Consider the following 17,906-nt stretch of genomic DNA (forward strand, 5'->3'; position numbering starts at 1 on the left):
TTCAAGGTAGTGTGTACAATTTTATCAAGTGCAATAATACAATCCAACATGACATTGCATAGAAAACAATACAACGATTTTTGAAAACGGTTTACTTACATGAATCAAATAAATTACAAAATGTACACGTTAGTTTAAACAGTATGCCAACAGAGTTATAAATTATGTATTTCCTTTCAACATTTATTGTGATGTTATCATGATCATGTGAAAGGGGAAGCCAACGTTCCAGATCATCCCACGTTGACAACCAGACCTTCACATATAGTTGATTAGTTCTTCAGTTCAGACGTGAGTTCTTCCTTCGTCTCGTAAGGTGCAAAGTGTGACAGGAAGTGAGGAGGAAAGAGCAAGAAACAAGGCTGGAGACGGCGCTCCAGATGCGGCGGTGGTGGTGGTGGTGGAAGTCCCGGGGGGGTTCCTAGGAGTCGGTGGCGTTCAGGGGGCTAGGAGGGCGCTGTAGAGACGGGGGCCTCTTCGGTGTCTGGGCCGAGCAGGGGGCGATGTGGGACACCAGCGGGCGTCCGTCGGGGCAGAGCAGCACGCTGGAGTCGGCCTCACACTTGGTGGTCCTGCCCGGCCAGAGGACCTCAGCCGGACCGGGTCTCAGACCGAACCCCCCTGGGGCGCCCCCCCCCTGGCCGCTCAGCGCGGGGACACAGGCCTGACTCATCTTGATCAGCATGTCCAGAGACTTTGTCCGGCACTCCAGAGAAGCCTTGATGGTCTTCCTCTCGCTCTCGATCGCCCCATCCTCGTCCTCCTCCTCTTCCTCCTCCTTCTGTTCCGTGTCGTCCTCCTCCTCTTCGGTTTCCGGGGAGATGTCTTTGGTGTGGTCGCCGTCGTCGGCGCTGCTGTGGTTGGCCGGTGCGTCGTCGGGTTCCCTCTTGACGGACAGGTCGAGGGGTCCTTCGTTGTGCGCCGCCGTCTGCTCCAGCGCCCGGTGGATGTGGAAGAGCTCGCTGCGGATGGTGCTCAGGTGTTCCCACAGGTGGCCCTGGGCGGGGAGGTCGTCCTTGTCCAGGTGGGAGATCTTCCTCTCCGCCTCCTGGTACTCCTGCAGGGCCTTGGAGAGGTCGTTCAGGAGCCCGGCCACCGACTGGGAAGGCCCGGCCACCGGCCCCGCTGTCCTGCCCGTGGTGCGGTCCGGTCTGGGGTCCACCCCACAGCCGGCCCGGGACGACGGCTCCATATTGGGGCCGGGAGGGGTGTCGTCCTGCCACGCCTCCACCGGCCGGGACACGAGCTGGGCCCCTTGGGAGCTGAGGGAACAGGCAGAGCATCCAAGTTCAAAATGTGCATACAATCTAGAATGTCGCACAACCTAATTTTAGAAACAAAGTGCAGAGTAGGAACATGATTCAGAATGAAGCAAGGTTAGCAGTTTTACAAATACGACCTTAGAGAATGATCGGACGATACTTAAATACAATATATATATATATATATAATATAATATAATGTGGGTTAAATTTGGCATTGATAGTAATGACTCTTACCTGCTGTGCAAAAGAAGCCTGTCAGCTGGAGAGGAGGAGTTCTGTATGTTCTTCATCACCTCCAGACCGAATCCCACGGCAGGCCGCTTCTCCACAGGGGCCTCACTCATCCCCTGCAGGGCCCCGGGCCTCTTGAGGCCCCAGCCAGTTCTACCTTCCCTGGCGGCCGACGTCAGCTTCTCCCCCGGCCTGAAACCTGCGTCAGGGCCCTCCCTCTGGGGGGAGACCCAGCCGGCCTGGGGGGACGATGGGTGGGCCCCTGGTCGCACTGCGGGGACCTTCCACAGGTTGACCTTAGGGGGGTAACTGGGCAGCCGGCCGGCCAGCCCACTGCTGGATGTGCTGCCGGCGGGGGCCTTCATCCCCTTGCTGGTATCACCATTCCCGAATGCGGTCGCTCCCAGGCTGTGCTCACAGAGGAAGGGGTAGAAGAGGCGTGGCGCTAGCAGCGTCCGGTCAGGGTGTGCGTGGATGCCAGAGGAGGGGTGGATGAGCTGCGCGGCAGAGGCGAGGAAGGGGAGCTGGTCCGCCATCTGGGCGTGGGTGGGGGTGTTTAGGCCGGGAGCAGCAGCAGCAGCGTTCATGTAGGAGAAGAGGCCCGGGCTGATGGGGTAGCCCACCCCAAGCAGGGACAGGTTGAGCCCGGTGGGGTCCTGGTAGTCCAGGAGATTGGGCGGGGGAGGATAGCAAGGGATGGAGCCTCCCATCCTGGACTGGACGCCCTCGGCCTTGGCCTTGGTGTGGCTCATGGTCAGCAGCCTCCAGTGCTCGGACAGCAGGCCGGGCGCGGTCAGGCAGGTCTTGGACAGCTTGTACTGCTTCAGCTGGGCCTCCACCTCCACCGAGCGGGCCCTCAGAAGCTGGTCTTCGAGGGAGAACATGTCTGCCATGAGGAGTTCGGATTCCTGCCGGCTTACAGGGTGTTTGGTACCCTGTGTGAGCCCTTGACTCCTGCCAGAGTTCTCCTTTGCTAGCCCTGTGAGCTCTGCCCCATCCACTCCTCCTCCCGCCTCTTCCTCCTCTCCTCCTCCGCGACTCTCTGGGTCCTCCCCTTCCTCGTCTAAGGGACCCCCCTGCCTGGGCCTCTCCTCAGGCTCTGTCCCCTGCCCCTGGTCCTCCTTCTGTGGCTTGTGGAGCCCATGTGCGTGCTGGAGAGGGCGCAGCTGCTCCGGATGGAGGATGTTGCCCTTCTTGTAGGGCCAGTCGGACTCTATGAGCAGTGAGAGGGAGTTCTTGCAGAGGCTGTACTTCATGTGGTTGTACAGATGAGACTTCTCCATGCAGGTGAAGGGGCACTGGAAGCACTTGTAGTTGTAGGGTTTCCCCCAGGGCCGGGGGATGTAGTGGGGCTTCTTGGGCTTGCGTTCCTTGTGCTTGCAGACGGACGCGACCTTACACCCATCCTCTTTAGACATGGCTCCCCTGGGCTCTTGTGAAAAAGGGCTAACTTAACGTCTCCTCCAAATGTCCTGCAAAACGGAAATAAATATTTGTTCAATAAAGGGTCAAGTGGTTTAGGGTAATGAGGTTTGTTATCTTCTCAACAAAACATGTTCATGGGCTGTGCCATAAAAGAGAATACATCAGCCTTGCAGACCACCGAGCATTAAGGTGTGGGTACTAGGGGGTAATGGCTGACACATGGCGCTCGGTAATAAGTGTCAGCCTCCTATTTGTGCTCCACGGGTGGATCCCGGCCCTTATCCCCCCTGGGGGTCTGACCCACCAACCACCACCCACTTTACCTGCCACTCCTCATTAAACTCAGGGCCCCGGCGGAGCCAGCAGGCCCTGGGCTGGGGGCCTGGGCCGGGGCCCACGGGGCTCTGCACCTGGATCAGAGGGGCTGCGCTCACGGGACCCTGACGTTAAGGCCTGGAGCCCCGGAGGCCGGCTACAGGCGTGGTGCGGCCAGGGAAGGGGAGGCCTGGGCGGGCAGGGAGAGCGGGCTGGAGCCTTGGTCTTTAATGAGGCGCCCATGGGGCATCATTAGTGGTGGGCGTGGATCTGGGTCAGAGAGCTTCACCCGGCTTCATCTGCTCCTCTGAGCTCCCAGGGTGAGGAGAGCCTGCTAAGTTCCACTTTGGACGGAGGTTTAGTTAAAGTCCTGTGAGTCCTCGTCTGGGGATCTGACAGGGCTCGCAAATATCACTAAATATCAAATTCTAAAACTTTGTCAAAACCCATTTTAAAATGTCAACATTTTAACAATTTAACAATTTAGTTGTCCAATAACCGTTTTTTTTCTAATAATTTCATGTTTGATAAATACTTAATACTCATAAGGAGAAATTAAAGAATAGGTTCTGAGGATCTTCCACGTTCTGAAGTGTATACTGAATGACTATTATTTTTCTGTTATTTTTTTTAAATTTTAATTACAATTTCATTGACGATCTATCCATAATTTTAGATGTGAGAGATACTTTTACATACTTTTATATTTGTGGAAACATTGTAACCTAAAGATAAACAGCAAAATTTGACATTACCCTATATATTATATTATATTTTGACTTACTGTATATATTTGAATATATATTCCTATATAAATGTCATATACTGTGTATTTTCACACTTATTATTATTATTGGCTTGAATCTATCTCTAAGTAAATGTTTAAAAAAAAAAAATCACCATCATTTCTAGGTTTTAATTTAGTTAAAAAGCATACATAAAATATATGTAACATTTCCCAATAAAAATGTTTTTCTATTGGATTCAAAGTGATGAATGATGCATAAGGGTCTTGTTTAACTGGGAGCACAGCCCTGAGCTTCCCCACAGAGAGAAGAGGAGGTAGCTGTGTTCTTTGAAGCCCCTGCTGTGAGGGGTCTATTTATTTGGGTGTCCTTCAAGTTGTTCAGTGAAAATGCTATTTGAGGAAAAGCGGATGAAACCCTATATGTCTGCATTTGACGACTGAAAGCGTCATGCTTCTCCTTTATTTGACAAGCTCTCCCTGGTTCTCCGAGCTCTGAAATGAAGGGCTCCCGGTTCCCCTCCTCCCCCGATTGCCCCTACACAAGTGTCCCGTTTGTGTCGGTGGGCCATCCTGTCTTCCCCGAGGCCGTATCCCTGCTCTCTGCCTCATAATGGAGACTTACAGTTGCTATTAAGAACCAATCAATAAAAATCATATTCTCCCCCCGCTGTGGTCGGCTCCCTGACCACTGACAGACCTCCCCCTCGGGCCCCCCAGACCCCCGGCCCTGTTTTTAGCCTTGTGGGTCGATGATCGTTCATGTCATCTATTGTTTCAACCGAGGAGGCTAAATGCTAAATGTTAAAAGCATTGATGAGTTACGTAACAACTGCAGCGGCCCAGCCCGTGGGCAGGGGTCTGCGGGGGCTTCTGTTCAGATGGTTAAACCACTACAAGAATCGATTTACCCTCAGTGAGACAAGCCGTGGTGCTGTTGGATCTATAGCGACATCTCAGCCTAGCCCCCTGCTGGGATCAGGTCACACACAGAGGGACGGGGAGGCTTACCTAAGACGGCCGTACGGAGGACAGGGGAGGTCGGCGTGGTGGTCTGCTTCTGGGGAAGGGAGCAGTCGGCGTGGTGGTCTGCTTCTGGGGAGGGGGAGCAGAGGGAGAGGATTAGCTGGGATTAGACGTGATGATCAATGTCAGGTTTCAAATGGTTCTAATGAACGGTGATCTTGTGATCCTGGCAAACTGTGAGTCGCTAGATTTTAACTTTTGAGCAACTGAAGAAATTTTGCAGGTTGTGCTTACAACAAATTTAATTTCTAAAATATAAAACATTAAATATAATTAGGCTAAATATAATGTTATGTAAGGATTAAGTATCCAACACATTACAAAATGTCATATTAAAATATTAAATGAGTACAAATTATATCTCTCTTGATAATACATTTAATGTGCACAACAAATATGATACAATTTATAAATCATAGCCAGAACGTGGTGTTTAATGGTGACCTTAATGAGCAGGGCCTGGCTTTCCTGCACACATTACCAGCACGTAAAACAAGCAGTTTGGACAAATACATTTATAGGTTTAATAAAAATGATCCAAAATAATCTTTATACTAAGAACAGTAGCCTTCTCTTCATAAGACGAAACGGTCCCAAAGGCCTCCTTCGTCACTAAAGTCATAGTTTAAACCGCTATTTCCTCACGTCAACACATTCCATCACACGTCGTATGTGTTGACATAAACAAAGATAAATCAAACATGGTTGTCGTAATTAAAAGTGCGTAATCTTAGTAGTTGTTCCAACATACCTGGACCGCGGCGCGCTGCGTCCCCGGTGCGTCTGGCTGTGGTACGTCCCCGGTGCGTCTGGCTGTGGTACGTCCCCGGTGCGTCTGGCTGCAGGTTCTTGTGCGTAAAAGCTACGACGGGAGTGCTGCGCGTCCCGCTGGAGTGGGAGCGCGGGGGCGGCAGCGGGGGGGCTTTATATCGACTCCCAGCGCCGCCTGCAGCTTTTACGCACAAGCTTTTACGCAGCCAGCTCTCCGCCCCCTCCGCCGCGCCTCTGTGTGGAGTGGAACAATATTGGCACAGGTTCGATCCCCTGGTGATACCCATGGGTTTCAAATAAATAGACATGAATCAGAATTAGGTTGAAGTTGTTTGGTCATAGGCCTGTAAACCCTATGGTTCGTTTCATTTGATTAAGTAAAACATAATTCCCCGTATAGGAATGCCTTATATGGGGAGTATGCCAATATCCGTGGAGTACTTTATTTTATATTTATTGATTTATTTACTTTATGTACTATATTTGGTATTTAAGCACATTTATGCGGAAGCTATTAATTAATATTAAATATGAATTAATATCAATGTGTTCAAATAATTCAAGGTATTATTTTCAGCATTTTCACTTTTACTGAGAATAAGTTAAAACATTAGAAAATAAAAAAGTTGTTTTAAAATGTTTATAATTTAGGCCTTAAAAAAACGTCCGGACTTGATGCAGTCAGATTATGGCACATAGTATGGATTAAAATATTTGTATTTAATTTACATCGAAAATTGTATTTCTCAATTTACTCTGAAAATGTGATGAGGAAAATGAAATATCCAACTCCTCTTTTTATTTGCCGTTGTAGAAGACCTCAGTATTAATTTGTTCATGTCAAAATAGAATGGGATTCATTTAGAAATCGCCCTCAAATCCCGCACCACAAATAAAACATGGCACAAAAGGTTTCACCCGGAGTAAATGTCCTGTTACCTTTTAACCACAGATGCAGATTATAAATCCCTTTGAATGCCCCCTTCACACGGTTAACCACGCTTCTAACAATCCTCTACCAGCACAAGTTCCACTTTCACACTACAACACAGTATTAGCATTAGCGTATTGCAGGATTGGAGTGCGTTCAGTCTGCATATCATTTGCATACTTTATAGTCATTATCAGAATCTGAATCTGAATCTGAATTACTTTTATTGCATCTTATTGTACGAGTACACAAGAGTACAATTCTTAGGCTTGGTTCCTCAACAGCCACATAGCAGCAACAATACAAGTTAAAGTAAATAAAGATAAGCAAAAATAAAAAAAAGTAGCAGCATAGATCACATAATAAATAATAATAAACAAATAAAATAAAGTAAGTAATAATGAAAGAGGCTGAAACAGTGGTAATAAGTAATGAGTAATGATAAGTGATGAGGTATAGTAAAATGTAAAGTGTAGTGTAAAGTGTTCAAGTGGTAGTGGTTGATTATGAGTGGTCTGAAGTCTGTTGGTGGAGGCTCCCAGCTGTTGTGTTGGAGAGACGCGTTTGAAACCAGAGGGTGGATGGACAAGAGGTCAGTGAGGTAGCAGTGCGTTTATGTGATATATTGAGTCGATACCGTCGGTTCCAGAGGCCTGATTGACCGGTTCACTGTTTCTCCTCTTGAATGAACGATTCTCTCTTTACTAATGACTCTCCGGCCTCTTCCAAATCCTTCTCTTCTTTCTTCTGACTCGCACCTTCTTCCTTTCTTTTGTATTTGTTTGTTTGTGGCCTTCTTCCTTTAATTTCTCCTTCTTTCTAATTTTATTTCTATATTTCTAAACACCTCTCTCACCCTCTCTCACTCATGACTTAGATTCCACATATATCTGTAATTGTCTCTATCTGTATCTTTGTCTCTGGGCTCTCTCTCTCTCTCTCTCTCTCTCTCTCTCTCTCTCTCTCTCTCTCTCTCTCTCTCTCTCTCTCTCTCTCTCTCTCTCTCTCTCTCTCTCTCTCCATCCCCTCCCTCTCTCTCTCTCTCTCTCTCTCTCTCTCTCTCTCTCCCTTCCCTCCCTCTCTCTCTCTCTCTCTCTCTCTCTCTCTCTCTCTCCCTTCCCTCCCTCTCTCTCTCTCTCTCTCTCTCTCTCTCTCTCTCTCTCTCTCTCTCTCTCTCTCTCTCTCTCTCTCTCTCTCTCTCTCTCCCTCCCCTCCCTCTCTCCCTCTCTCCCTCTCTCTCTCTCTCTCTCTCTCTCCCTCTGACTCTCACCCTATTATCTCCCTCCCTCTCTCTCTCTCTGACTCTCACCCTATTATCTCTCTCCCTCTCTCTCCGTATCGCTCTCTCTCTCTGCTACGGACGCTCGCTATGAGCTCACTAGCGATAGCGTAGCAATGTGGGTCTTGCGGGGCCCTCGGAGTGTGTGTCGGTGCCTGGGAGCTGGGGCTACTAGTGGAGTAGGGGGCCCTTCAGCGGCCATCAGTACGCCTGTCACTCTGCCACCTCCAAATGCAGTCTGACAGCCCCCAATGTAGGGCTAACCAGCTGGAGATAATGTGACAGAAGTGGGAGAGGGGAAGGTGGTGGGGGCGGGGGTTGGAGGAGAGACAGCGGAGAGAGACGGATGTGCTGCAACCGAGAGGAAGTGAGGGGAGTGTTGTCTTAACTCGGAGAGTCTCCCTCGCTAGACAGGTGTCACTTTTAGCCGCTGAGTTTCCAAGGAACTCGTAACTATTCTGTCTGTCAGAGCTGTCACTCACCTCCTCCCGTTGGACAGGAGATCCACAAACTGCCCAGGTGAGGCACCGGGTCTGACATGCGTGGGGATGCTCCTGCTCTGTCTGGGGTCGGATCCTCTTACCGAAGGAGGTCTGATACATTACTGGAGCAGTCCAAATGTGTGGTTCTTAAACATCCCTGGAAACCTCTTTTAGTGGCTGAGGTAGTGCTGTTGAGCACCGCACATGGGCGGGCACATCCCAAGGTGACCTGGAAAGGGTGTTTGTCTTTCAACGGTATTAATGACTGGGGACATGCATCACGAAAACATGCATCATAAAGACATGCATCATGAAGACATGCATCATGAAGACATGCATCATGACATCATGAAGATATACTGCATGAAAACATGCATCATGAAGACATGCATCACAAAAACATGCATCATGAAGACATGCATCATGAAGACATCCATCATGACATCATGAAAACATGCATCATGACATCATGAAGAAATGCATCACATCATGAAGACATGCATCATGAAGACATGCATCATGAAGACATGCATCATGACATCCGTAAGGACATGCATCATGAAGACATCCATCATGACATCATGAAGACATGCATCATGACATCATGAAGAAATGCATCACATCATGAAGACATGCATCATGAAGACATGCATCATGACATCATTAAGGACATGCATCATGACATCATGAGGACCTGCATCAATGACATCATTAAGGACATGCATCATGACATCATGAAGACATGCTTCAATGACATCATTAAGGAAATGCATCATAAATGACATCATGAAGACATGCATCATGACATCATGACGACATGAAGACATGCATCATGAAGACATGCATTGTGAAGACATGAAGACATGCAGCATCCCCACTCTGCAGGAGAATGAAAGAAGGTGTGTGTTTGCAGAGAGAGTTGCGGGTGCTTATAGAGAGCATGTGGGCTGGCTGACAGCAGCACTCTGTTACCGCTCACAGAAAACACACTCAGGCCTGATACAACATGGCTGCCAGAGGACACCCAGCTGCTGAGGAACACAGACACACACAAACAAACACACACACACACACACACACACACACACACACACACACACACACACACACACACACACACACACACACACACACACACACACATACACACATATACACACACACACACACACACACACACACACACACACAAACACACACACACACACACACACACACACACACACACACACACACACACACACACACACACACACACACACACACACACACACACACACACTCATACACAAACACAAACACACACACATACATACACAAACACACATGCAATACACACAAACACACACAGATATACACAGTTACAACCACCAACACAAATACACCCATCCATGCATACACACAGAGTTATAATGTGTTCCAAAAAAATCACTAGATACAAAGAGAGAGAGAAGGACAGGTAGAGAGGAGGCTTGTAGATCCAGAGAGGGATAGATGAGCGATAGAGGTAGAACGATAGATAGAGAGAAAGGGACAATGAGAGGAGGCAGAAACAGGGACATGAAGAGATGTGTAGGGAGTGATGGAGGGAGACAGACAGAGCGAGACAGAGGAGTCTGTCCCTAACGCGTGGCTCCTGCCAGGCTCTAGGACCTGGGGGGGGATAGCTGAGAGGCTCTCTGAGCCACGCTGCCGGGCACATTAACTAAACTCATATCCCTCTCAGCCCCCATCAATTATTCACCAGCGGCTCCTCCTCTAACCTCCTTTCTCTTCCTTTTTCAAAGGAGAACTTCTCCGCCAGCCATTGTTTGCTTTGCCAACGCAGAGTGAGAGAAGCTCCTGAGCGCCTGGAGAGCCCTCCCCCAGCTCCGCCCCCCCAGTGGGGGGTCCCGGGGGGCCGCCAGGGCTCCTCCGGACGAGCACAAGCTCATCAACGCTTTGCGTCACTGTTGCATCGACTGATTCTGATTTACAAGTGAGTCCTGAAGGGGTCCACACGCCGAGAGGAGAGCCTAGGTCTCCACCAGGCGATGCATCTTCTCCAGACCGCGGGGTTGATTCCCAACTGTCGTGTACTGTGTGTCATTCCTCTTTCTCTCATCAACTCACTCGACTCTCTTCATGTTCTGGTCCATACATTCACAGGAAGTCCATGAATCTGTATTTAAGGTATCTGTGAATCCAAAATATTCTTTTTTTTGTTTTAAATGTCTTCGTATGTCTTCTGTGATCTTCAAGCTATGCTCTCTGGTCCACTGATTCTAAGATAATAGGGGAATGCAGCAAAAGCTCACCAATCAGGTTGTGTAGGTTCTACTCTGCTCCAACCTCAGATCTCGACGCCACAGAGGGATGTGTGGATCTCGGGATGGGTAGTGTCTGAGAGAGGGGGAGGCTTCTCAATGCTTATTGTTATACCCACTGTGTGGGATGTGTGGATCTCTGGATGGGTTGTGTCTGAGAGAGGGGGAGGCTTCTCAATGCTTAAGGTTATACCCACTGTGTGTGCTGCATAAGCACGACATCGCTCATTATAACGTACAGACTTGACAACGCATACTTGCTTGAAAATACATATTACCATAAGACATGGCCACAGGAGTAATACCTCCTCCTACAGTGCTCAACCTCCAAACAATGTATGTGTCAAAGTCTTCCAACTTACGCTGAAACACATTTTTTACGAAACAAGGATTTATCAGTGGCTCTGAAGGAGATGTGCCGTGGTTGTATCTCGGCCTCCGACAGACTGACACCGTTTTGTAGTTTGTATCGGCCTTCATATGGGCAGGGCCGTGTACCAGCGGGGGTGGGACACTCAGTCGAAGCCTTCTGGGTTTGATCCTCTGTGTCTGCAGTCCAACCTGCAGGCCTCCTTCAGCAAGAGGCCGTCACCCCTGCCTGCTGCTCAGGTGCCATGCCGTCATTCCGACGCCTCATTGTTCCGACGTCTCAATGTTCCGAAATATTTCCGATTAGATCGACATGCCACTATTCCGACGGTTCAATGTTCCGAAAACGAAACCCATTGGTCCGAAGGTCCGTTAGTCCGACTTTTCGAAAAGGAGGCGCATTAGGCCGACGGTTCAATATGCCGAATAGGAAAAATAGTTTTATACCTCGCTCGCTCGCTCCCTCTCCCTCTCTCTCTCTCACTCTCTCTCTGTCTCCAAAATACAACCTAGGCCTACATATCACGTTCACGATGAATTTTGGCGGGCAAAAAGACAACGCTCGTTTCGACACGGTGTTGCAGCACCATGGACAGAGAGCGGAGGTCTAATAATTCTCTACACGGGCACGAACACACACACACACACACACACACACACACACACACACACACACACACACACACACACACACACACACACACACACACACACACACACACACACACACACACACAGTGAGAGTGAGAGAGAGAGGGAGCGAGCGAGGTATAAAACTCTTTTTCCTATTCGGCATATTGAACCGTCGGCCTAATGCGCCTCCTTTTTGAAAACTCGGACTAACGGACCTTCGGACCAATGGGTTTCGTTTTCGGAACATTGAACCGTCGGAATAGTGGCATGTCGATCTAATGGGAAATATTTCGGAACATTGAGGCATCGGAACAATGAGGCGTCAGAATTACGGGCAGGCCCCGCTGCTCAACGGTTCTGAATGGACCCGAGTTCACTGGGACTCATCTTGGAGGCAGCGCTCAGGATGGGACCAAGCGGGTCTCTTCAGAGCAGTTCCTGTGTTCTAAATGTGTTGATGGAGATTTATGACTGGACCAGGAAGCCTGCCCTAGAGCTCAGAAAGAGACATTTCACTCTTAAATGAACAATCAGCCAGAGAAGAGCAGGACAGGCCTGGGCGTGTTGCCAGCCTTCAGACTGGCAAATCTCAACCGCAAACGGCTGTCTGCAAAGGTCTGTCCATCAAAGGTCAGTTGGGGTATGACGTGCCAGGGCCCTGTCTCTCTTGATCCCCCTGCCCTTATATATATATATTACATATATAACATACTTTAAATGCTATCTAAGGTTGTTGATCAGTGATGCAGTTTGTAATCTGACCGTTGGGAAGGGGGGAGGCTCTTGCAGAGTAAGGTTTTGCAGGGTAGGGATCCAACACTTTTGTGGACCGTGGCCCCATTTTAGACTTTTAAAATCAAACATTGTTGTGCATCTGCAATCATCTGCCGGTAGCATTGATGTCCCGGTGAGTTCACTGGACGTTGTTTGCTCCTAGCCTTGAAATATGAATTTTATTTTATTTAGAAATGCAGTCTTTGAAACATTCGCTGCTTTGGATAACAATCAAGTTTCTATGGGGATCCTCAGTGTTCACGTTGACGGCCTTTCTTCACAGGGATGCTTGTTGTCATGGTGACGGCCTGTTTTCAGGGTACAACTCTAAGGTTGTCAAGGTTTGTTGTCACCATAGTGACCATCAATTTCAATGATAGTGTTAGCAGACACCACGTACCCACGTACATTACGGCGAGGGTTGATTAAGTTAAAGTCAGGCTGCATCTAGAGTATCATCATGGCGTGACTATGTGAGCGCATTGTGTGTGTGAAGTGTTGGTAACCAAGGCACCCGGATCAATCCGTTACCATGGCGAACACCCTGACAGCAAACAGCTGGTTGGCTGCTGGTTGCCTAGGCTCTCGTCTCCATCTCCCCCCGTCCCCCGACTAACATCCTCCCCTGAGGGGCGGGGGCTCGGTTGCCGTGGCACCTGTGGGGTGTCACCTGACGGGGGAAGATGGAAGTGGAAGTGAAGGGAAGCAGACCATTCTGTCAGAGAGCATCAGGACAGCTGTCCGTCACACCACACAGCTGCAGGGTGTGCGTGTGTGCGTGTGTGTTTGTGTGTGTGCATATTGGGGTGTGTCTTTGTGCATGTGTTTGTTTGTGGATGTTTATGTGCTTGTTTGTGTGTGTGTAGTGTGTGCCAGTGCATTAACTCAGAGGCCCTACGGGGAGTGTGTGTGTATGTGTGTGTGTGTGTGTGTGTGCGTGTGTGTGCGTGTGTGTGTGTGTGTTTGTGTGTGTGTGTGTGTGTGTGTGTGTGTGTGTGTGTGTGTGTGTGTGTGTGTGTGTGTGTGTGTGAGTGTGCGAGGGTGTGTGTGTGCATATGTTTGTCATTGCAGACGATGACTCCATGTGTTGCCATTAACGCTTTGATCCCTGAGAGTGTATCTACACACACACACAGCTCCGGGGGGTGTTCTCTAGTGGACGGATGACTTCTCCAGCACTGAGTTATCCGGAGAGGACAGTGCTGTCTCGCTAACATTGGTTTGATTTAAGGTTTGTTGAAACGAATATGCTGAGAATTGTCTTACACAGAATCAGACGAGTTGTGTGATTCGTTAGCCGCTTCCATCGAGCTGCAGAGTTCCTGCAGCCTCCTGCTGGTGTAAGGGGAAGAAACACTGATCTGTGTGGTCCCTAATAATCCCTAAAAAAATAGCAAAATAAGTGTTTTATTATTTTTTCAACTAAAATTAACGTCACATCCTAAACCCACACATTTCATAAATGCAATAAAGTATAGGCTATTGGTTATTTTATGTGTAGTATAACTATATATAAAACATGAGATGCCGTGTTATCTTCATTTTAGGGGTTAAGTAGGTATCGTGGCTGCAGATAAATTGTATTTGGTGGGAGAGGGACAAGAAATGTCTCTCGATAGTGCCGTTGCCTTACTTACTGTGATATAGAGTGAACACATCATTCTGAGCACAGATAAATGAAGTGAAACCACCCCATTCAAATCAAATTGCATGTCAGCTGACTTAGTTTAAGTTAAGCCTTTCCTCACCAATAAACACAGAAATAAAATGGAAACATCGTGTTGAGGAAACACAGGTAGGCTACATGGATATCAGGGAACCGAAAGTCATGTCATCGAGAACGAAGTTATGTTGTTGTAAGACCAAAGTTATGGTGTTGTTACACCAAAGAATTACATGACATTCTGATGTCAGTGGCTACCAGAGCAAGGCCGTTGTTCACGTCTGTGTGATGACTGCATTGATTTCTGAGTGAGACCCGAGTGTAATGCCATCAAGAACAAGATGGGGTTAGTCTTGGTGTGTTCATAGGTGAACACATCGTGTGTCATTAATGCCGCGTTTCCACTGCAGGGTGTGGTACGGTTCGGTTCGCCTCAGTCCGGTAGGGAGGGGGCTGTATAGCCCAGCTCAGTTCCGAGGCCGCGTTTCCACCGCCGACAGTACCCTTTATGGTAGGCCGGATGTCAATCGCCACGGCAGCTACGTAAACATGGTGACATCATAGCAGCGCGACACAGTGTAGCCTGCTCAATAAAAACAATGGAAAAGTTGAACGCGACACATTAAACCAAGAGCTACCATGGAAGTCGTCCAGCAACAGTTCCTGGCCTTTATGCTTTTCATTTGGCAGTTAATCAACTTCCGAATGCAAGCTTTGTTTGACGAAAGTTTGGAGGCTACTGTTTGTTTGTTTTTATCCCCACGTCGCCCAGAAGTGACGATTCTGTCGTCCAATCAACGGAGGGGTGTGTAGCTCGAATATCCCGGCACCCTTTCAGGCGTCTCAGTACCCCAACGGAGGAGTACTGAAGACGAGGGCAAAACGATTACGGCTCAGGACGGATCGCGCCTACTTTTGGCGGTGGAAACTCAATCCGTACCGCACCTTTGCGAACCGAACCATACCGCACCCTGCAGTGGAAACGCGGCATAAGTTATCCTTTATTGTCCCTTTTTGGGGGATAAAGGGACAAGGGACTGGCAACCACATTTCTGCCTACCGGTCAGGATTCAAACCGGCCACCCTCCGGTGACTGGTCCAACTCCTTAACCAGTAGGCCACGGATGCCCTGTTTCCTTTAGGTGGGCATTACCGTGTGTCACATCATGTGTCTTCAGGTGGGTATTACCATGTGTCACATCATGTGTCTTCAGGTGGGTATTACCATGTGTCACATCATGTGTCTTAAGGTTGGTATTACCATGTGTCACATCGTGTGTCCGCAGGTGAGCATTAGCGTGTGGAACATCGTGTGTCATTAAGTGAGCATTACCTTGAATTTCTATGAATTAGATAGATTCACCCACTAGGTCTAAGAAGTCGGACCAATCTTGTTTGTTGACGTTGTCTCCAGCAAATAGCATCCCATAACACGACCAAAAGCTTTTTATGCTTTGGTTTGGGGTTTCTTAGCCCAACAGAGTTTAACGACCCGGCCCCGGACCCCTTCTTAGACTATGCCATCAGACTTCATTCCTGCTTCTCCGCCTTGATTCTTAGTTATAATGTTTGGTCACTCATGCTAACAATCTTCTCTGTCTACCTGCCTGTTGCTGACCCTCACCTGTCTTGTTATATATATATATATATATATATATATGGGCTTTTCCATTTTTTTTGGCTTTCTCCAGGACAAAGCTTACGCTATTCAGTTTTTTTGATTGACCTTAATATGACACCGTTGGCGCGCAAATAAAGCTGTGTTCAAAATCGTTCCCTATACACTCACTCACTATTCCCTATATAGTGTTCATGATATAGTGCACTATATAGGGAACGAACAAACGAGAATTCGGACACTACGCTGAACATTTCTAAACGTAATTTGCGTCAGTAAATGCGCTGGGTATTTGTGTGACGCAGATAGATGCGCCCAGATCATGTTAACAAACCGGGCACTCACGAGGAAAGCTGGAGGTTGTATTGATGTTGAATGTTAAATTTCCTTGTTCGAGTTTTTTTAAATTAATTTTGAATGTTAAATATTCTATGTTAAATCCCAAATAAATTGTTGGCATTTCTAAACGAAAGCCGGAGACTCCATCATTAAATGTATTCGTTTTTGCGTTATTCAGCTTCTTCTTCTCCTCCGGAAAAACACGACCGCATTGCATTGTGGTAGGCGGGAGTAACATGTAGGGTACATTGTATGTACACTCAAATTTTAGGTATTTTAAGTGCTCTATATAGTGCATGAAATTAACCACTGAGAATTCGAACACCACTACAAAATGGCGAGCACCCTATATAGTGCACTATATCCGTGATAGGGAACGATTTCCTACACAGCTTTAGTCAGTACTGCTTACCCAGCTGACGTCAGCGAGTGTACCAGGACACATTCAGCGTACACACTGCTGAATGAAAATGGCCCTATGGGATCTCAATACGTCCTGTGTCACACCTGTACCTAAAGCTGTCCACTTGTGATCTAGAAAATCTGTACCTGAACTAACGTCCCCTCAAACCAACTAACGTCCCCTCAAACCAACTCACCTCCCCTTAAACCAACTAACGTCCCCTCAAACCAACTGACGTCCCCTCAAACCAACTCACCTCCCCTTAAACCAACTAACGTCCCCTCAAACCAACTGACGTCCCCTCAAACCAACTCACCTCCCCTTAAACCAACTAACGTCCCTTCAAACCAGCTAGTGTCCCCTCAAACCAGCTAATATCTTCGCAAACCAACTAACATCCCCTCAAACCAGCTAACGTCCCCTCAAACCAGCTAACGTCCCCTCAAACCAACTAACGTCCCCTCAAACCAGCTAATGGCCCCTCAAACCAACTAACGTTCCCTGAAAAACTAGCATAAACCCCCGGTTGAGGGTCTTATGGGAGGTTGGGCGGTCTGACATTTAGCTGGATGGAGGGCAAGAGATTGAGGAAGAGAGAGGGAAATGAAGAGGGATTTTTTAAATTTATTATTAATTATTAGGATATAAATGGAGAGGGAAAGAGTGAGAGGGATAGAGATGGAGAGAGCAGGAAAGAGAGAGAGGGACAGAGATGGAGAGAGAGGGAAAGAGAGACAGGGAGAGTGGGCTCTGGTCGGTCATGCGGGAGGAATGTAGGGAGACAGAGAGCAAAGGGCCCCACAACCGGCCCTGGGGCGGCCCCCAACTCCCAACTACAAGTCCATGTTTTAGCATACCATATGTTCTCCTCCTACTCTCCACCTCCCTCCCTCCAAACACCCAGTTAGCAAGTAAACAGGACAGGAACCAATAGCTAGAGGGCTGTCTTGTTTCTATTGAGCTGGCTCTCTCTCTCTGTCTCTCTGTCTCTCTGTCTCTCTCTCTCTCTCTCTCTCTCTCTCTCTCTCTCTCTCTCTCTCTCTCTCTCTCTCTCTCTCTCTCTCTCTCTCTCTCTCTCTCTCTCTCTCTCTTTCTCTGTCTCTCTCTCTCTCTCTCTCTCTCTCTCTCTCTCTCTCTCTCTCTCTCTCTCTCTCTCTCTCTCTCTCTTACTCTCTCGCTCTCTCTCTCTCTCTCTCTCTCTCTCTCTCTCTCTCTCTCTCTCTCTCTCTCTCTCTCTCTCTCTCTCTCTCTCTCTCTCTCTCTCTCTCTTTGTATGTCCCTCTCTCCATGTCGATCAAACTTCGGAGAGTTTCTCACTATGTCACAGTTCA

The 17,906-nt window shown here is 48.2% G+C and overlaps 1 protein-coding gene across 1 annotated transcript; it reads right to left on the reverse strand.

Annotated features, from left to right (window-relative positions):
- Positions 1 to 5,889, reverse strand: prr35 (proline rich 35). The gene is made up of 4 exons (XM_030339460.1): positions 5,759 to 5,889; positions 4,993 to 5,076; positions 1,500 to 2,968; positions 1 to 1,262 (listed from the first exon to the last, which is right to left on the reverse strand). Exons 3-4 carry the CDS (start codon positions 2,912 to 2,914, stop codon positions 422 to 424), a joined length of 2,256 nt encoding a protein of 751 aa, XP_030195320.1. The 5' UTR covers positions 2,915 to 2,968; positions 4,993 to 5,076; positions 5,759 to 5,889; the 3' UTR covers positions 1 to 421.
- Positions 5,890 to 17,906: the final 12,017 nt, after the last annotated feature.

This window comes from Gadus morhua, chromosome 18 (assembly GCF_902167405.1).
Source record: "Gadus morhua chromosome 18, gadMor3.0, whole genome shotgun sequence".
NCBI lineage: Eukaryota > Metazoa > Chordata > Actinopteri > Gadiformes > Gadidae > Gadus > Gadus morhua.

Coding starts and splice junctions, on each gene's coding strand:
- prr35 (XM_030339460.1), bottom strand. CDS start 2,914: ATGTCTAAAGAGGATGGGTGTAAGGTCGCGTCCGTCTGCAAGCACAAG. Junction 1,263..1,499: donor AGGCTTCTTTTGCACAGCAG/GTAAGAGTCATT, acceptor CTGTTCCCTCAG/CTCCCAAGGGGCCCAGCTCG.